At 45.9% G+C, this 21,561-nt stretch overlaps 1 protein-coding gene across 1 annotated transcript in view; it reads right to left on the bottom strand.

Annotated features, from left to right (window-relative positions):
* RBL2 (RB transcriptional corepressor like 2) overlaps positions 1–21,561 on the bottom strand; it is a 1,013,578-nt gene that overhangs the window by 297,884 nt on the left and 694,133 nt on the right. The window contains exon 15 of the mRNA XM_086945179.1: positions 8,075–8,332. Within this exon, the coding sequence (XP_086801305.1) occupies positions 8,075–8,332 (258 nt within the window). The remainder of the gene's footprint in view (positions 1–8,074; positions 8,333–21,561) is intronic.

Below are 21,561 nucleotides of genomic sequence, written 5' to 3'. Positions count from 1 at the left end.
TGCCTGCAGCCTCACAGCAAGGGAACCCTCCAACCGCGACCAGCAGAAGGTAAGATCTCCTGATGTCAAATGACACCCCTGCACCTGGCGCCCCACGGCCCCCTGTTCACAACTCCTGGGTGCCTACCTATCCTCCAAAATCCCAACTTACCTCTCAAAGTGTTGGTCGCTCCTGAAGAATCTCCGTCCCCGAGCCTGCAGCCTTTGTTCACTTTCCAAGATCTCCAATGAATAACATTGAGCGCCTGACGGCTCAAAAGCACCAAGCACCCAGCCGCCTGAGTGCCCCTGGCAGTGCAACCTTTGGTCCTAACCTACTTTCCCATTTGCCCTGAGCAAGCGACCAGGAGCCCAGCTCACACAGCCGTGTGGCCTGCTTGCCAGCAGCCACCAACCGAAGGCCCCCTGCCTCTTATTGGATAACATTGGTCCTAACTACCTCGGCACTAGGCTGCCCCTGAGGGTGTACCAACTGTACCTACCTGACCCTGGGAGACCCCAGAGTCTATGCCCAGAACCATAACTCTGCCAGTCGAGTACTAACCCAAAAGCAGATAACTCAATTTTCTTCCATAGGGTAACATGGATTTGTTTCACTTGAAAAATCTTTTGAGTGTGGAATTTTAAAACTTTAAAATATTCATCTAAAATCAGCCGAACAACGAATTACAATTTATTCACCTGTTATCAGAAGAGAACCCAGTGCTGCATCGGTTAGCCCAGCACTGACCATGAAAAGTAATTTTAACCGTACTTACCAGTATCTTGAATTTCCTTCCATAGGAATCCATTGTATGGTTTTCACCAGAAAAGTTTCTAAGTGTCGATTTTCAAAAACAACAAATATTCCTTAAAAATCGCCTGTATGACAAACGCATTCTTTTAATTGTTTACAGGAGATGTCCCAGAACTGAATCTACGATCCAGTCCTGTGGTTAGAAAAGTAATCCATAAAGTAACTAATTGCATTTATCTAGAAATTCCCATTGAGCTCAATGTTGCATTGTGTTTGAAATTGTGTTGCCTATGGCAACAACTGTAACTATTGTAATCAAAAAGTATATTGCCTATTAGAAAAGTATTTAAAGTAATTCATTCTGAGAAAGTATGTTTTGATACCTTGTTGGTTCTAAAATAAAACAACAATATATTTTGTTATAAAACAATTGGCCTAGAGTTCAGTTCTTGAGTGTGTGAGACCATTTGCTGAATGAGTGTGTACAACAAATGATTTACACTGTCCTCTGATACTGCCTTACTGCTCGACCAAGCTACCAGTTTAGAGAGTAAGGTTATATCTAACGTTAGCCTCTGCCAAACCACTGTGGACTGTGCACACTGTACCTTACTTGGGTCCAGTATATACTGAGCCACGTTCCTACATAAGTCAGGTACACAGTTGAAATCACCCCCTACCATACTAAGCTAATTGTACACATTTGCCAAACATGTTACCTGATCTTTATTTGGAGCATTGATATATTGACCACTTCTAAGTCCCAAGAATCTAGTCTGCCACTTATCAACACTAATCTCCCCTCTTTATCTATGATCTTCTTAAGAACCTGGAACAGTACTAACTACCTAATCCATATTAAAACACCTTTATATGCTAAGCAGGTGAAAGATAGAGCTGCCTCTTCCTTCTTTTACGGAGGGCCATATCCTCTAAGTGAGTGAGGTGCGTTTCCAGTAGGAGGGTTACATGTATACCTTTTCTTTTAATGTAGGATTGAACTTTACACCTCTTGGCTGGATGGTTCAAGGCTCTGACATTCCAAGTCAGAAATCTAAATGTTCTAATTGACCTTTGCATTCTGTCAAGTAAGAACACCTTGTATGGGACCCAATGTGCATATCAAGTACTTGGTTGATGGGTGGATCCCAGATCTGTGTTCCCCTCTCCACTTGCAGCCCTTCTCCCATGCCTTCTGATTTCAAATTTCAGTTGTAGGTACCTGAATGTGTAACTCCTCAAAATCACTTTCACCTGGACTAAGAGATACATCTCACTAGCCATAACAAAAAACTGCAAATAACTAAAACTCAGCTACAACCTTTCGGATTGCTTCATATATGGTGTACCAATAATGGTGTAATAGAGGGGTGCCCGTTTCCATTATTGTCTCTCTGGCCATCCCGGCCAGCCAGCCTTAATCACCTTGTACTCTTCCAACTTCTTAAACAAGCCATTCTCATGGTCTCACTGAAAACAATGCCCTTTAGCAGCTCACGGTCTGAAAGCCAATGTCTTATCACATCATCCATCATTCAAGGAGCTACCATTAGCATTGAGAATTAATTTCCTGAAAATTGAGTATGATCCGATTCATCTCCGGCCTCGTTCACTGCATCGCCTTTTTCAAAACTCTCTCATGTCCAATGCTGCTGCTACTGCTCCTTCCCCATCCCGCTGTTTTTGCAGTTTTGTTGGCTTTCAGATTTTCCACAGTCTTCCTTTTTTTCAGTTTGTCTTGAACATACAGTTGGCTAGATGCCAATTTCTACACACCTGGCTTACTGCCAGTCCCATCCTGCTTGGTGATCTGTAAAGAAGTGTGACTTGTGATCCATATGTTTAAGCTTGGCAGGGTAGTGCAGTGCATATTTCAAAATGAAGTTCCCAAGTCTTCGTTTCACCACCATAAATGAAACATTTTGTTGTTGAACTGCTGCCATATAATCAGGAAAGATCATGACTTTGCTACTGTCCTTAATTATACTGCCCTTTTCCCTTGCATTTTGTAATATCAAGTTGTGATCTCTGAAATTTAATAGAGGGAGCTACAACAGATCTTTGGAGAGCATACGAGGGGTGGAGGGCCTCGCAGGAACCCAATGGGCCCTTTAAGGTACAAAAGATGAGAACGCCCCTCTGATACTCTTTCATTTGAGGCCGTCTTCCCGAAAGTTCACTAAATCTGTGCCTTCTGATTTTTCAGGCAGGCCCACTACTTGAATGTTGTTCCTTTTGCCTCTACCCTCAGCATTTTCCTCTCTAAATTCAAGATATAAATGACACTGTCTGTTAACTCCTGTAGCTATTTCTCATAAGCTGACATTGTTGGTCACAGCTCAGTGATGAACCCCTCAGTCGTACCAACTCTCTCAGAACATTTCTTGTGATTGTCTCTTAATATGCTGAGATCAATTGCTATAGTGCTAGTAGCACATGCCAATCCCTGGTTTACACCCCCCACTTTAGATGGGAAAACCTGGGGGAACTTCATAAGAATAGGAGGGTGTGCCCATCTCCGTCAACTCCACCCCTAAGGTGGGACAGGTGAGGCGAGGCACAACTTTCAGTCCCCGCCATCGTGAAGATGCGGAGGCCCCTCCAATCAGCACTAGGTCTATGTGCCCTCACATAAGAGGACGGCATAATAGGGGGTGTAGTCACCCCAGGTAAGGTGCCCACTACCTACTACTCCCCTAAGACCTCTACAAAATGTAGTATTTAGGTGGCCCCCGAGACCTAGAAACTAGATCTGCGATAACCTAAGAAGCAATAAGACAACCGAGCAGAGAAGACTGAAGACGAAGACTTTCTTGGCAAACCTATAACCTGTACTGCAGCCAGCGACCTCTGAAAAACATCAGAAGACTGCTTCCTACGAAAAAGACTGCAATCTGCTGGCGACAGCAGACCTGTCCAAGAAGAAACAAACTCCAAGGACTCCGGATGCAAGCGGATCCGTGTCTCCTCCCAACTCTGCACCCGAGGCCCATGGTCAGTCTTAGTAGTTTACTTGTGCAGTGAAGTCTCCTCCGATATCCTGACCTTGTGTCCAGCATTGGCTGACCTTTCCTAATCTCCACGGACTCGCCTGCCGTGTGAATCCCGAAGTTCCACCCAACTGGCTCTGGTAAGAAGACTCTGATGTTCAAAGGCACCCCTGCACCTGAAACGCCTGGGATTTGGCAAGCTGAAACGATGGTGCCCCCATGACCTTATAATTCTCTACTTACCTTGGTTGTCATTGGCATCCCTCCTGCAACCTCTGTTGCAATGCCAGCAGCCTGTTTGCAAAAACAAAATTGGATTTGGCACCCGTGGATGATTTCGCACCCAACACCCGGCTGCCCCTGTGCCACTGGTGGTGTATGCTTGGTGTTGCTTTGTAGCCCTGTGCTGTCCTAACCCCGCAAAGCTTGTCCTCTGCAACCGATCTACTTACCTGCAAGCAGTGTGGCTCCAGGCACCCCCAGTCTCCATTGAAAAGCTTTGGGCACAACTCCGATTTTGCCGTCGCACCCGGCCTCCCCTGTGCAGCTGGTGGCACAGCTTTGGTACTCACCTGACCCTTTACCTCTTGCTGACTTTTGGTACTGAAGACTGGAACTGTAAGCTTACCTGTAAACTTACCTGTTAAGCCGCTATTTTGTTTTCACCATAGGATAACACTGAAATGTGCTGAAAAGTTTCTAAGTGCCCATTTTTCAAAGTGAAAAGAATATTTATTTAAACACATATGTATCATATTGCGTAGATCTTGATCTTAAAATAAAGTATAACGCATAATTTTCTAAAATAGGTCTGAACTCCTTCTTGAGTCATGTGCCCATTATTGATCACTGCTGTGCAATAAATGTCTTACACTCCTTTGTGTTAGGCCTAAGGCTGCTCGCCCACGCTACCACTAATAGAGACGTTTGGGTTTTACATTGAGCTCTGTACACTTTTGGGGAACCCCCGCGCTCTTTGCACGGTATTACCACCTAGTGGTAATACCATATATAGAGCCAGCTTCCCGCACCTTGTAAATTTTATAGCTGAGAGCATCTTATGTAGCTTGCCCAGGAGGCTCATCCGTTCGGATTCTGTACTCTGCACTTCAGCCTGGCATATGGATCGCCTTTGATTTGTCAGGCATCCCAGTCGCTTACTCCTTATTCTGCCAGGAGTCACCTCTCTAACTGGCAGAGGAGAGCGGCTCCCTAATAAGGGTACCTTGCGCTTGTTACTTCACTGAGGTCGCAGGAAGTGGCTTGCAAACCAATTTGGTGGTTCCAGCACCGGCCACATAACTGATGCATACCAGCCTTATGCCAAGCAGGAGTGGTTGAAGGGTCTCTACAGTGGGGAGAAAGAATCCCTGCAGCACCATTCTAGAAGTGTTCCTAGGATTCCCCAATTGCTGGGATTCCAGATCTCAGCATTTGTCCTTAATAGTCTCAGCCCACTCCCACAGGCATTCAGAGGGATCTCAATGTTAAAATAGCAATTCCTCAAACAGGGGGGGGGGATTAAGATAGGCTAGAGGTCTCCCTGTTTGCCTCTTGTCTTTAAGCAAAGGGAGGGGATGAAAGTCACTACTGAAAACACCTTCTGCTACCTGCTCTTCAGTCAATTCTCTTTTTCTTCACTCTCCTCTATGCTGCTGCAAGGTCAGAGTCCCAGGCCATAAATCCCTACCTCCCAGGCCATGTTGTTATTGACGGGCACCCTTGCACTCATCGGTGAGCACCCACTCTGCTCCTCATATCGCCATCCAGGAAGGAGGTCCCGCTCCAACTGCCAGTGTCTTCCTTCTCTGGGTTAATCGGCAGGATTCGGAGGGTTTCTGTTCCATGTGTTCTGCTGCCAGTGGGATTGGTGGTGCTGTTACAGCATGGCCCCAGCTACAACACTACCCACTCCTTGTACTCCCCACTTTAACACTCTTCCTTAAAAGGAAGCCATGACTGACCTTTTGCCAAAGGCTCCTCAACTCAGAAGACCACAACTCCTCCTGTGGCTCCTGTCACAGCTCCCCGCAGTTAGTGAGCCATGCACCTCTGTTCCCCCACACATGTCCAGCCTCCCTCAGGTACAGCACGTCTCCCATCAATCTTACAGAGAGCTTCGAATTTCTAAAGAATCAGCAGGTTTGATCGGGTTCTGACCTATTGAGAGCCCCTGAGGCAGGGCCTCAACTCAATCTTTCACCATTACGCACTTTGTTTTTGGGACACTGTCAGGATTCTGCTCCTCTCTCTTACCTCTGGGCATCAGGCCCCCTCTGTCACTTTCTGAGCAGGCTGTTATAGCAGGATTATGGTGAAACAAGGTAGCTGTGGTGAGGCCTTTTTTTTTTACTGTGCTACGCTATCTTGGTCCAGGCCACGCCCTAAGGACTTGCATCGAGGTTTTAGACTTGACTGTACACTTACTGTGACATGATATTCTGTTCAAATGCTCTCTTCAAATTACTATGCCACCAGCCAGTGAGGCACAAACTGCAGTATTGGGAACACTATGAGTCAACCCTCTGAGAAGTGAAAAGCCATTCAGTCCCATCACTAACAACATTCATTACTGGATCTTCCTCAAACTCATGAAGAAAATATATCTCTGATCATGCTGTATATTCACAGACTTCTGCATCTAACAGATAAAATACTCCTCTACATTAACTCTAAATGAGATTGATCGTAACTCTACAGTTTTTTTCCTGAACTAATCTTTATAGAAATTCAGAATATAGATTGAGCATGAATTTACTGTCATTACTGGTGTGGTGAAATACTAGACAACTGTACACTACATAAGTGTTCTAAAGAATGTATAGCCAAATTAGAAATGATGCGAGTAACTCTCTGTTAAAAATCAATACTTATCAGAATCCATACCCCATCAACTGCATGGAACTCTTTTTATCTGACATCCCTAAATTACTGTTATTGTCTGTATCCTTTCTGTGATCGGTATTTCTTTGCTCTCTTCCCCCAAGCAATAAGCAGACAAAATATCTTATTATAGATGAACAACATGTGCAATTCAATCATACAGCCACTTGTACAGTTCTGCCTATGCTCTTCCTGTCAGTGCAAGGGGATCGCATCCTTTCCCTCATTCCTCTAAAATGCAATTCACATGATTTACCTGCGCCCTAAAGATCCACCTTTCAACCAACAAATCCGCACTGAGCTAATGATTTAACTTCACGGACACAACGCATGTCATTGTGAGCCTGTGATGTCTCTCAGGATAAAACTGAGAGGGCTGGGTAATACTCTAAAATTATGAGCTTCTATGCACAAAGGCAACCACTTGTACAAAGGCAACCTCAGGAAAAGTGAAGGAACATAGCTCTTTGACTTCTAAAAAGTCAGATACATTTGAATGAGTGGCTGATACAGATCTATAATATTGTGCATAAATAATATTCATGTCAAGTATTTTGATCTATAAGGACGAGACTGGTTCATGCAACATGTGTTCTGCTTGTGCAGTACTGGCTGATAGATCCAGAGGCAAGAACTGTGCACATGATGTGGGGTGTGCCGGACTGTTCAGAATGCCAAGGTATTTATAGGCTCAGCCATTTTGAGTGCCACTTGATCAGTTGAGTAGTTGTCAATTAAAAGAAGAATGGAGAATCGTAGGGAGTGAGGAGTTAAATGTACGTTTAAACCTACCATAGAGAAAGGATTCCAGTTTAGGGACTGTTTCTCTTTGACAGAGATGCACATTTAATCTCTGCCTGCAGTCCTTTTATATCTAATTTGAAATGCTCTGTAAATCCACATATGCCACATTGACAATTCATTTGTTTAGTAACTATATTGAATCTGTTTTGTCACCTACCTGGTGTCGTGTGGATGGAATTGATAATGAAAATAATTTAAAATCTGCAATACATGTTTCAGGTTTTGATTTATGTCTCAAGAGGAGGCACCAAGCAGAAATGCTTAAATTGACAATGCGAGTGATTTATGAAAGAGTCCATTCAACATTAGGCTTTATGTCTGTAGCATAATCATCAACTACATTTAATAAGAGCCATGGACGGCCAGAACCTAAATCTGGGAATGTATTTAATACAATGTTTCAGGTTACATGGGCTGAGTCCGATAAAGTTCCCAAAATAGAAGAGAAATAAAGGTTTAACAAAAATCCCATTATAATTATAGCGCATGAATGCTAAAAAGAACACAGCCAATTGACAGAATGCCATCATGGAGAAAATGTGCAGAAAACAGCTTTTATACCACCAGACATACAAAAATCAAGTCTGAATAAGTATTTGTAAGGGTGCTTGTCAGGTATGCAGAGCTCCTGCACCTTTGACTAAATCGTAAGGTCCTTTACCTTGCACTGGTATGGTAACTGTTTGTCCATTGTTAGCTGTTACAGTTGCTGTTGCCATGGTAAGCAAAGTCTGTCCAGGAGTGACAGACATTGCCTCTGCCACCATGCTCTGCACTGGCACAGTATTCACAACAGGTGCTTGGGATATTTGAGTTGGGGTTCCAGTTTCAGGGGACGTGTCACTGTCTACAAACAGCCTTCTTCTCGTGGAACTAGCGACGGGGGAACTGTATCTGTCCAGGAGGGTTGCTGGTGAGCCTGAAAACAGAGAAGATCAGATGAAAAAGGAGGAAGGTGTTCAGAAAAGATTTTTTTTATTTTCAATAGCAGATGAAACATTATGAGCATACAATAATGAAAATCTAAATAATGTCAAAATATAAAAACACATTTTTCCAAAGCAACATATGTTTGTTTGTTTCAACTTTATTTCGGCTTTACTTAGCCATAAAAGCAAGACAAAAGAAATAAAACATTTTACAAGGAGATATCCTCAGTACCTTTTACACATAATATCTACATAGACAGGGAACGATAAGGTGGAAGGAGAGAAATTTACAATTTTCCATATTTACAGATTTACCATTATTTACAATTACCGTCCTAAAACCAGCAATCTCATTGCATAAACAAGCTAAAATAATAGTTTTTTTTTAAAAGCCAGGCTATAAAACATTTAAATATATTACTTAAAAAATACAATATATTAAAAAAAAAATACAATATACAAAATTAAGCAAAGTGGAGGAAACTAGAGCCTGGTTAGATACACTATAGCTTAAGACCAAGCTTCTTCCTAATCAGATAAACATTAAATAGGAACCTACTTGTACAGAACACTACCAGTTGTGAAGTGTTGGACTTAATTATTCGTTCAGCTTCTTTGTATGTTCTAACGCCCATATTTTTACATAAGGATCTTATCCATCGAGTCCTGGGGGACTTATAGACCGGGCAAAAGAAGAGTAGATGAACATCATCCTCTTTCGCCTTTTGCGAACAAAGGGTGCAGAGGTCAGTCTCTTTAATGCCCCCCACCTACATGTATTTGCATTCGTCTGAAGGACCCGTATCTAAATTGCAGATAAAGGGATTTTGCTAATGGTGGTCCTATCTCATTCATAAAGGGTTCAAAGGAAGCACTATCCTTTACAATCAAAAACTTCTGAGTTAAGGTACCAGTTGTTGAGCTATGTAATTTTTCGCTGTTAATGTATGACTAAAAGGTGGACTTTAAAAACTTTTTGCAGATAGATGTCATGCTCTGGGGCTCTTCTCAAAAATGGAAAGCCCTAGCCTAATACACCAAAGTGAAATATGTTTTATCCATGCTATATTCTTATACTCATCAATCTGCATGATTTCTATTAGACAACTTCTGTAGTTAACCAACTCCGGAGTAGTCCATAACCTTACCCAGTAAAGTAACGGCCTTCAAATAGCTTGATAGTCTGTGCGTTTTATATCAATATCCAGAAACACTGCGCGTCAGTAGGTGGCATCCTGCGGCTCCGCGTCCGTCGCTGGCGTAATATGCGCTGAGATGACGGCACAGAGACTACTTAGGCGTCACACATGCATGCTGGCGTCAGTTCTGTACACAACTTTCCGCGTGAGGAACGCAGAGCCATGTAAGATACTGACCACTGGTGCATTGAATCTAGGGCCCTGAAAGGAATGTCCTTGACCCTTGCAATCAGTTCGCAGAACAGGGAGGATGGGTGAGGTGATAAGGAATCTATCACTAACTAAAGTCTCATACAGATATATCATTACACAAGTAGTAACTTGTGCATCTGAAAGAGATACATTAGTGATAGATTCCTTACCTTAGAATAGAGACCCCCAACAATACCAACCCCAGTGGTGGGTCTACAAACAAGATTACACCAGAAAGAGACGGAGAACAGAACGGCCAAAGAAGCCGTCTGCCGGACTTGACTGTCAAGGCAGTAATGCGTAGTAAACATGTGCAGCGAGGCCCACGTAGCTGCCTGACAAATGTCCTGCAAGGGAACGCTGCATCCTAAAGTAGTAGTGGCTGCCGTTGCCCTGGTGGAATGGGCACGCAGCCCCACAGGAGGCTCCTTTCTTAGCCAATGAGCAACAGGTCTTGATGCCGAGAATGACCCACCAAGAGTTGGTCCGTTTGTGCACGGCCCTACCTTTTTTGACGCCCACGTAGCCATCAAAGAGCTGGTCATCCACCCGGAACTGTTGTGTGTGCTGATGTGAAAGGGCGTAACAACCTTTGGCAAGAAAGAAGGAAGGGTCCTTAAAACCACCTTGTCCGGATGAACAGAAAGGAAAGGAGGTTTAGAAGAAAGAGCCTGGAGCTCACTCACTCTTCTGGCAGAGGTGATAGCTACCAGGAAAGCCGTCTTGAGAGTGAGAAGACGTAAAGGACAGTTATGAAGGGGCTCAAAGAGAGCGCACATCAGATATGTCAGAACAAGATTCAAATCCCATTGAGGCATTATGAACGGCACGGGAGGAAACGTGTGCATTATGCCTTTCAGAAAACGGTTAACAACCGGGGACTTAAAAAGAGAAGGTTGATCAGGGAGCCTTAGAAAACGGAGATGGCAGAAAGATAACCTTTGACAGTGCCCAGAGCAGAGCCCTGCTGGGCCAAGGAAAGGAGGAACGGAAGGACATCAGAAAGAGGGGCAGAAACGGGATCCACAGCTTTAGCTGCGCACCATACCACAAACTTGATCTACCTGCAGGCGTATACCGTTTTAGTGGAGGGATGCCTGGCTGCCAGAATGACATCACAGTGCAAAATGCAATGCAGCTGTGTTCTTACCACCGCCATTAAACGCAGTGAAGAACTGGAACGTTGGTGCCTAGTGGGCTGCATGGATCAAAACATAGATGCGCTAGAAGAAGATCATTAACTACTTAAAGAATCTTGCTGGTGAGGGAGTGAAAGAAGTGATAAAAAAAAATCTTGCCAACTGAAGCAAAATATACCAAAAAGGCAAAAGAGGTGTTGGAAGCCAAGTTTAAATCAATGCCAAACATTGACTGTGAAAGATACATCTTCAGCCAAACACGAAAAACAGGTTGGTGAAACGATGTATGAGTTTGTTGAAAGACTTGAGACACTCGGTAAAATCACAGAACTTGCAATGTTTAACAAGTAAGAAGCCATGTGATTCAGAATTATTAGTGGCTGCCTTTCTGACTCTTTTAGAAGATGCAGGTTGAGAGAAACACAGCCTGGAGAAAATGCAAATGGCTGCAAGAGCCGAAGAGCAAGCAGATCGACAAACTGCTGAAGTGAAAACAGGAACAGCCCAACATGAATCAGCCATGACTGTGAAAAGCAAGCACTAGTGAAAACAAGATTATGCTTCTGATGTAGATTTTAAGTTTCCCCACTAAGGTCAATGTCGAGCCACAGGACAGACTTGTGAAGATTGCAGGAAAGAGAACAACCTCATAACGGTCTGCAGAGCAAAAGAAAATGGAAATGTAGGACAAATGGAAGGACAAAATGATTGCCCCCCACATGACTGTGAGAACCCCTACTCCATTCATCCTACTTATCAACCTAATCAATTTTTGCCACTACCATGATCCGCATGTTTCGCCCTTGCTGTGTACCTCACTGCTTTGCTTTTTATCCTACCTATCAACCTACTCAATTTTTGCCACTACCATGATCTGCATGTTTCGCCCTTGCTGTGTACCTCACTGCTTTGCTTTTTATATGTACAGTCTGTTCTATTTATTTGACGTTCTCCTCATCAATGTATTACCATCACCCTTCGGACCGACCGGTCCGGTTCTGCACCATATCTGATTTGTCCTTTTATCTGTGATTGTCTTTGCTGCTATTCATTTTGGTCCTGTTTATCCTTAAGGTTTGATTTGTCCTTTTGTTTATTAAGCTTTCTGATGTTATTCTTATGGTCCTGCTTAATTTTATTGTTTGATATGCCTATACACATTTACTGTAAAGCGCTCTGATACCCGCAAGGGTCTTGTTCGCGCTCTATAAAACTTTCAAAATAAATAAATAAAATAAATAAATACTTCAGGGGGAGGATCGAAGGCAGTCAACTGTTGCTGCTCAATCTCCACGCATGGAGGAGGAGGAGGCTGGACAGGTTTGGGTGGAGGACCGTCCCATGCTGCTGCAACAGAAGATCCTCCGGAAGAGGCAGTCGGATCGGGGGATCAATCGCCATGCTGAGCAGCTCGGGATACCAGAATCTTCGACTTGGGCCCGGTCGCGCCGAATCTTCTTCAGCAATCTGGGCAGAAGTGGTATAGGCGGAAAGGCGTACAACAGACAGCAGCTCCACTGGCAACGAAAAGCGTCGCCCAGCGAGTGCCGCCTTGGAAATTCCAACGCACAGAACTGATGACATTGCGCGTTCTCTTCAGTGGCGAATAGATCTAACCAAGGCTCTCCCCACTGCTGAAAGAGACATTGCGCCACGTCAGAGATCAGACGCCATTCGTGATCCATCATGCACCGGCGGCTGAGTTGGTCCACTCTGGCGTTCAGAGCACCGGTCAGGTGTTGAACCACCAGGGTAATGCCCTCATGTTCCAGCCACGTCCAGAGGCGCAGAGCCTCCTGACAGAGGGTCCAGGACCCCACCCCGCCTTGCTTGTTGCAATACCACATGGCGGTGGTGTTGTCCGTGAACACCTACACTACACTTCCCCGGACAGAGGGAAGGAATGCTTTCAGTGCAAGTCGGATCGCCCGAAGCTCCAAAAGGTTGCTATTGAGCCGGGACTTCGCCGGAGACCAGAGGCCTCTGATCTTCGCCTCTCCCAAGAGGCCGCGCCATCCCAAAAGGGACGCATCCGTCACCACTGTCTGCTCCGGTTGGGGAAGGGAGCAGGATCTGCCACTGACCCAATATCGATACGTCAGCCACCACTGCAAGTGTCATGCGGTGCCCTCCGAGATCTGGACATGATCGGACAGGTTGCCCTGATGCTGTGGCCACTGGACCTTCAGGTCCCAGTGCAGAGTTCGCATATGCCATCTGGCATGTCGCACTTGTAGAATGCAGGAGGCCATCAGACCAAGGAGCCGGAGGGTCATCTGACTGAAACCCGGGATAGAGGCTGAAAGATCAGAATCATAGCCTGAATATCCCGCAGCTTGGGAACATAAACCTGAAACTGCATCGAATCCAGAACCTCTCTGATGAAGGGGAGCTTCTGAGGGGGACTCAGATGCGAATTTGGCACATTGATAGTGAATCCCAGCAAGTGCAGGAGGTCGGCCGTAGTCTGAAGGTGGGTGACTACTGCCTGGGGCGAGCCCGCCTTCAACAACCAGTCGTCAAGGTAGGGGAGGACTGATACCCCTGACCTGAGCAGGTGAGCTGCGACCACGGAAAGGGAGCACGGCAAACTGAAAATGCTCCGTCTACCTTGAACAGCAGGTAACGCCGGTGGGCCGGCAGGACGGAATGTGAAAATATGCGTCTTGCAAGTCCAATGCTACATCCAGTCTCCAGGGTCGAGGGGAGACAAGACCTGAGCCACAGTTAACATCTTGAACTTCTCCTTCAAGAGGAAGCGATTGACGTTCCTGAGGTCCAAGATGGGGCGCAAGTCCTTCTTGGGGACCAGAAAGTAGTGGGAATAACAACCACAACCGACGTCCGGCGCAGGAAAGCGAGCTATGGCCCACTTGGCCAAGAGGACCGTGATTTCCTGTTGGAGAAGCTCAAAGTGATCCCCCGACATGCGGTGGAACTGAGGTGGCATGGCCGGGGGGTACACTCGAAGGGGAGGGAGTAGCCCCTCAGGATGAGCTGCAACACCCACTTGTCAGAAGTGGCAGAACGCCAATGGGGAAGGTGATGGTGAATCCTGCCACCCACTAGCGTGGGATGCGACCCGCAGCTCAGACTAGGAAGGCTTCGACGTAGACGTCGTGGGGGCGGAGGTGGACTGAACCCCATGCCGGCTCCCGGAGCTACGATGGCGGCCGCTTCGCTCACGGGCCCGCTGAGTCTGGTTCTGCGCGGGCTTTTGGCCCAACGAATGGTCAGGGGTGCCTCTGCCATGGCCACGAAAGGAATGAAACCAGGACGTGGCCGGGCACGTGGTGGAAAGGCCCAAGGACTTAGCCGTAGCTCGAGAGGCCTTAAAACGCTCCAGTGCCGTGTCGGCCTTATCACCAAACAGGCAAGTGCCGTCAAACGGCATGTCCATGAGCGAGCTCTGAACGTCCATGGAGAACCCAGTGGACCACAGCCAGGCGTGGCGCCGAAGCGCCACGGTCGTGGAAATTGCCCTACCAAGAGAGTCCGCGCTGTCCAAGTCACAACGAATGGCGAACCTAGCCGCGTCCTTCTACTCAGCCACAGCCTGAGACAGCACAGTCTGGACCTCTTCCGGGCACCGGGGCAACACCTCAGCCACGGAATCCCACACCGCGTGGGACTAGCGGCCCAGAAGGCAAGCGGTGTTCACCGACGGTAGTCCTTAGCTGGCCGAAGAGAACAACTGCTTGCCAAACTGCTGCAATCTCTTAGTGTCCTCATCCGGCGGAGCAGTAGGAAAGGCACTCTGGGACGTAGAAGCTTGAATGACCAAACTTTCGGGTGTAGGATGAATGGTTAGAAAGGCAGGGTCACCCGATGACGCCTGGCAACATTCTTATCCATAGGGCCTAACAAGACTTTGGTGAGGGCATCAATAAAGGACAGCAGCGGCTCCGAAGAAGTGGACGACGGCTGAAGCACCTCAGTGAGGAGATTAGTCTTCAGGGTCACAGTGGGGAGATGGAGGTTAAGGACCTCAGCAGCCCGACGAAGCACCACCGTATACAAGGCACCTTCCTCCATGTAGATGTAGAGGCCACCGGCCTCCTCCAAGTCATCCACCGAGTCCTTCTCGGAATCACATTGACGGGAGCTTGAGGCCTAAACAGGCAGTCCATAGCAGCAAGGAATTCTTGCATTTGTGCGGGTGTCGCCAACTGACCTGGGTAAGGCAGGTAGGCCGTGGGACTCCTAGGTTCCGCAGGAGCGGCACCCCTGTCCCCCTCGTCCACATCCGGGGACCGACGGGGGACGTCGGAGAGCGAAAACGCTTCTTCGACTTCTTTTTGTACCGCCTCTTACACGAATCCGAAGGGGAAGAGCAACATGGTGACGACTCTGCGAGCGGTCAGGGGAACGACCCTTGGATCTCGAATGGCGCAGGGACGAGTGCCAAACTTCAAACAACTTCCGGCCCAGTTCCCTCAGGGCCTCCGGGGCCATAGCCCTACAGTCCAGACAGGACCGGGAGTCATGGTTGCGCTCCACGCAGTAGAGACAGACGTCATGGGGGTCCGCCACCAACATATTTCGGGCAGGTCCCGCAAGACTTAAAACCAGGCATCCCTAGCAGCACCAGAGAAACCAACACGAGACAAAAGTCTCAAAAAGATAGACAAAAAATGACTGGGTACGTGCTCTAACCGGATCTGCGCTTACTGGAGTAGAAAAAGAAAGAATTGACGCCAGCGTGCAAGGGTGGCACCTAAGTAGTCTCTGGTCATCTCGGTGCATACGCCAGCGACGGACGCGGAGCCGCAGGACGCCACCTACTGACATGCAGGGGTACTGCTAAACAAAACTTTCCAGATACAGTCCGACGCCTGGGGATATTCTAAGGTAGGGAATCTATCACTAACGTGTCTCTTTCAGATAGTGGAATACTGTGCACTTAGTTTTCCATTATAGAAAGGCAGTCTGTCCCATAGGTTAACATGGGATCTGCCTTATAACATCTACAGGGTTACCTTTCCATTGGGACAAGATAGAGAAATGGAGTTTAGGCTCACTGAAATCAGAATTTAATAACATACCTTTTAGTAGAGGTGGTTTTTAATGTGTGTGTTTGTAAATGCCACTTTTAGAAAGTGGGCATTTCCTGCTTCAAGATTCGGAGTGCCTTTGCATGTTTGTGTATTCACCGTCTGGTTTAAGATTGGCAGGAGGTGGCGTTTTGCATTCACTCTAGACATTCACAAGCAACAACCCCACACTGACTCAAGTGATGGATTTATTAATACATGCACACAGAGATACCCCCTGAAAACCTACCAACCTCTAGTGTGCTATCTGACTGGGGTAGACCTGCCTGCTGCCACATGTAGGTCTCTGACCCCCTGCAGGTGACAGTCCCCGCTCTGTGAGTTCAGAAACAATAACTGCTCCAGCCAGACATGTCACCTCCTTCAAACAGGATGGCTAAATAATCAGCATATCAAGGTAGGAGGCTTCAAAGGTCTATGCTGCTTTTGTTTTGCGTCCCAGGCCTACCCCAGACAGGGGAATACCATCCATTTGGCCCTGGGACAGGCGGGAATATTAGCTAGTCAGGAGGTGTGTTCACTATCAGGCTAGTTCCATTCCTAAGGTGGGCTACCTGATGTAAACAAGAAAATTGGAATTCACCATCTTGCTTTTGATGGCATTAGGATCACTGGGTAAGGGTTAGGCCCACTTCCCACAAGGATTGGTCATATAGGGGTGTAGTCACCCTAAAGGTGAGTAGCCCATTGGCTACCACCTGTCACTCTCCTTAATGCCCCAAAACTGAGTATTTCTGGGGCACCCTTGATGCTGGGAACTCAGATTCGACGGCCAGAGAAGAAGAGGGCAAAGAGCCGCGAAAATGAGAACTGTGAAGTTTTAGGTGCCAAACCCTGCCTACCCGCACCAGTCTCAACAATCGAGAAGAAACTGACTCGTCCTGCAGCAGAGTCTTTACCAAGAAACTCAGTAGACTGCCAACCATTCGTAAACTCTCAGCAATCTCCCTTGGAGTAGAGGAGCTACTCCCCTGCAGTACGTAGGCACCATAACAGCAGAGTAAGGTTTACCATGATGCCGTTCCCCGGTCGTACTGACGCAGCAATCACCCAGGTAGAGGTCACTGGGTTCCAGAAGGTCAGATCTGTCTCCCCACCAAGTAAGAAGACGCCAGGACCAAGCAAAGCCACCCAGCACCAATACCAGGGGTTCCGGACCCTCTTGCAGTAAGCAAAGCCTGTATGAGTCCAATCTGGACTACAACAACATTGAAACCCTGCAGCCAACGATGGAAGTCAACACTGCAGAGAAGCACTTCCAAAGTGACCCAGCTATCCTGACTGTTGCGCCCTCAACCGGCGATCAACAAAAGCAAGCCCTGGGGTGCCCTAGCCTACCTATTCCCTCTCCACTCGAGCACCCTGGCCCGGGTTTGTGAGAACAGACTGTAATGTGTTGCCTTGTCTCAGGACTCTTGTGAACCGAGCCCTCCACTGGGAGCTACCGGAGTTATCCCCAAAGCTCGTTCTGCGGACTGTGTTTAGGAGCTCTCCCCTTCTTTAGTGTAGCACTTGTGGCTACCAACCCGACCAGAACCCCTGCACCCACACTTACAAGGGCAGGTAAACCCTAACTGCTGATAGTACTTTGGACCTTACTCCCCTACCACCTTAAATTCTGAAGAGGACCCCCAGAAACCTCCTGCAAGTAACCTGTATACAGTATATGTATTTTTCTCACATAGGAAAGCATTACACGCAAAGATGCACATAAGTGAACATTTTACCTACTTGTGAAATTCAAAATTTTAAAAATCACTTACTTACGCAGTTCTTGGAATCAACATGTACATAAAAATTAGAGTTACTTTTCTAAATTGGTATCGGATTTATTCTTTGAGTGTGTGTCTGGTTTATTGCCTCTGTGAGTAAATCAAATGCTAAGCACTTCCCTCTGATAATCCTTAACTGCTCACCTACACTACCACAAATGGAAGCATTTAGTATTATTTTTCCTCTGTAAACCAAAAAGAATTATTTGGACTCTCCACACAGTCTACCTCATTTTGGTGCACTATATAAAGAGCCAGCTTCCTACACACCACACTCAAGAGATGGTGGAATGCTTTCTTTCGTGTTCACTTCAGGCTGCCCACCCTAGAGGTGTGTCCAGCCTGGCAGTGCGACATGACTCTTGAGCATCTTATTTCCTCCCTGTGCTGGTGGCAAATAGGCCTCAAGGCAGGGGGTGACATCCTCCAGGTCTGGGGGAAGCCAGGCTTGCATATAAAAGATGGCAGAGGCTTTGAAGTCTCTGGCCTTGATATGCTGATTTACTAGCCTTCTTGCTGGAGGAGTTGGAAACACCTCCTTCCAGACCAGGCATTGTTTCAAACCTCTGAGAGCGGGGCTCTCAACTCCTAGGGAGTCAGAAAGTTGTCCTCTAGTGTGCTGGCTTACTGGTCCTGTCCAACCTGTCACCACAGGCAAGTAGGGTTCGGGGGTACCTCTAAGGTACTGTCTGGGTATAGATATTAATAAATCCATGTTAATCACTGGAGGGTAACTGTTCCTATGAGTAATAGCTAGCCTGTTCGGCTGTATGAAGTATAGGTGAAAAATAGGCCTATCTTCCTCTGTGAGTGAAGATTGGATAACAGGGAATACCTACTAATTGGAGTGTTGCCCTCACACCTGTTAGGGTGTCATGCTTCATCATTGGGTGTTTTGCTCCTCGTGGGGGTGGCGCTGTAGTCCCCCACAGGCCCGCAAGAGGGATCTTTGGCGGAGATCTTTTTAGAGGAACGCCACAGTGGTGAGTGGGTTAAAAATAACGTACCAGTACCCTAGGCAGTGTTTATTCTTGGGTCAGTACGATATAGTTAAAAACAGTCAAAGAAAGAACTCATGTACCCTGCTATCAGTGAGGAGGGTCAGTTGGTTCTTGCAAATTGAGTGAATAGTGATTTAGATTAGTAGTCAGGTCTAGTCAGGTCAACATGTTTCACACCTACTTGGTCCCTAGAAGATCCTATGGTGTTTCATCACGACCAGGAGAGTGTTTCGAATAGAAAATTGCAGCACAGGGGTTTGAGAGAGAAACACACAATACACCCTGTGGTATTACCCCGATTCAGGTTTGTGCTCTAGGCGTATCTGCACCCTATTGGTATCGATCACTTCTACGTGTAAATCCAACCTAAAGAAATAAAGACAAACGTGAAACAAAACTTAATGAGAGTATGCTGGTAAAGCCACGAAAGGCAAGCAATGTCACAGGTTAAGTGATCAATATCCAACCCGCATACACATTCCATGTACACTCGAGGCACGCTATGCATGTCATTACATAGCAGCGTATATTCACATGTGCTCATACTGTGACAACATTGCTAAAGCCTTTCAGAAAATAGGGGGGCATGAACACAGGCACACTGTTAGTGATGTACAACACAATTCCTACCCCAAATACTGTCCTGGGAGGCCGCAAAGGTGGGGGAAGTGGCTCAGGAGGTTACCTAAAGTAAAAATTGGGGAGGAGTGACATGGGGAGTATTGGTAAGGAATGGAGCCAGACTCGCTCCCTGCAAAAGAGCCATAAGGAATACTTTTGCAATGCTCAGTCAGGTAAAGTAGTAATACTCACATTGACCTCTTAGTATTCAGCATTCAAACCTGCCCTCAACTGCTTAGTCGCAGGTGATCGGGAGGGCGTTGGTTGCTGGTATAAGTACGGGAGGAAATTGAGGGGAAAAAGCTGAAAGGGCCCGCCTCCATGCTGACTGCTGAAGTGCGGGTGGCCTGGAAAACTAGAACGATCATCATGGACCGTGATAAACAAAACACTCCTGACAGCGGCTGACCCAGGGTTCAGAACATCAATCCCTATCCACAAACATTTATTTAGGGTTTTCCATCATCCAATGTTGATGATACATTGGATGACACGTGTGCGGGAGACCTGTTTGTTTCCAATTATTTATATTTATGGATATCTGCTGTCTGACTTAGCCTTGCTAGAATACGTCCTTTAGATTGGGTACTGCCATACTGTCATTGGCAGTACTTGGCATCTATTGGGATGTCTTTACTCATAAGGACACACAGTGGGAGCACCGGCTGGTGCATTGCCCTCAATATGAGGATTTTTTGTCAACTAACTTTATTAGTATACTTTCTGATGCATCCAGATATATGTGCACAAGACATTTTGCTTAGCATGGCACCTCTGCCCTGACGTATCTAATAAGCAATGGCTACAGGGTGCGGCACTGGTTGTCGTATTACATTGACAACAGGTGCATTGTGGTCTTATGCTGAACACTATTGCATTTATAATGTTTTATTCTACTTGTTTCTGGAAGATTCACATGTTGTTAGACTATCGATTTTAAAACTATGTCGCTTTGTGTTTAAATTCAGCTTAAGAACTGGTCGATTCAGCCTTGTGGCTTTTCTATTATAATTGTGATATAGACACACGGGGCGAATGTACCTTGCTGGTTACGTATATTTCTTTCCCCATTTTTTCCTTATTATTTTTTTTACAAATTTTGCTTTCCCCCTTTTTCTGGCAAGATTGGTCTTATTTTTTATTCGATAGCTTTATTCTCGGGATGCTCACATTATGTTTTATATATTCAAATATGGCAACCGAGTCTGGAACTACCACCAGAGGCATCAGGTGATCGTAAGCAAAGGACTGACGTCATGAAGCCAACTCGTATTACGCTGCGGTACATAAAAATTAAACCAACATGGCGCACGGTTTAAACTTAGGATCGGGCATACTTGCCGTAATTCCGGAAAACAGAAGATTTAGGTGAGTTCACCTGTGGAGTGGTGGCGTTCTTTTTCCTTGATTTTCCTGGTATCGAGTATATGATACCGTTATCTGCCGCACTGTGTGTCTCTTAGGAGGACATATAATTCTAATTAAGTTCTGTGTCCACTACATGTATTCTAACAAGGGTGTACACCTCCCGTTTCACTTATCAAGTGCTATGTTGGGTCATATTATATATTATATGACTCCAGGGATTTTTGCCTATGACCGCTGCCCGATTTTTGCCAATGAGATTTCCCCATTATACTGAGGGAGGACTTTGTTTTTCTTTATCATGGGAAAGATCTTTCATTTGAGCTTTACGCCTGTTTCATGTTTCTCTGTTTCCGCACACAAGATTTTTTTATTAAATGGAGGGGGTACTTTGTTTTTACTTCATCATGGGGAAGACCTCTCACTTGAGTTTTGCAATTATTTTTAAGTTACTCTGTTTTTCGTTTTGAGATGCCATCTACTTTGGGCTCCATTAGGGTATTGATTATTTTGTGCTACGTATTTCGATACTACTCTGGATAAAAGTATTGCTATTTATAGATACCTTTGCAACTTTATGTATGGACTTACATGCTTAATGCAGTACATGTGAGAAGTGATTTACTGATGTATAGGATATGGCAGTAGTTTCTATAGTTCTTCCTTTCTCCTTTTCCCAGTTTGTTTAATGCAGCATTATCTTTTTAGATTACAAGTCTTTATCAGATTTGGTTGACCCTTATTGTGGGTATCTTACCGGGTTGCTAAAGGCTTATTACGGTTACTTACTGAAAGTGTTGAATACTCTACTTGATACTTGGAGGTGAGATGTGATTTATAGTTCTGTGACTCGTGCACGGGATTTCTCTGTTTTAT

The sequence above is a fragment of the Lissotriton vulgaris genome, chromosome 12 (assembly GCF_964263255.1).
Source record: "Lissotriton vulgaris chromosome 12, aLisVul1.2, whole genome shotgun sequence".
In the NCBI taxonomy this organism is placed as follows: domain Eukaryota; kingdom Metazoa; phylum Chordata; class Amphibia; order Caudata; family Salamandridae; genus Lissotriton; species Lissotriton vulgaris.
This window is presented reverse-complemented; position numbering and strand designations above follow the sequence as displayed.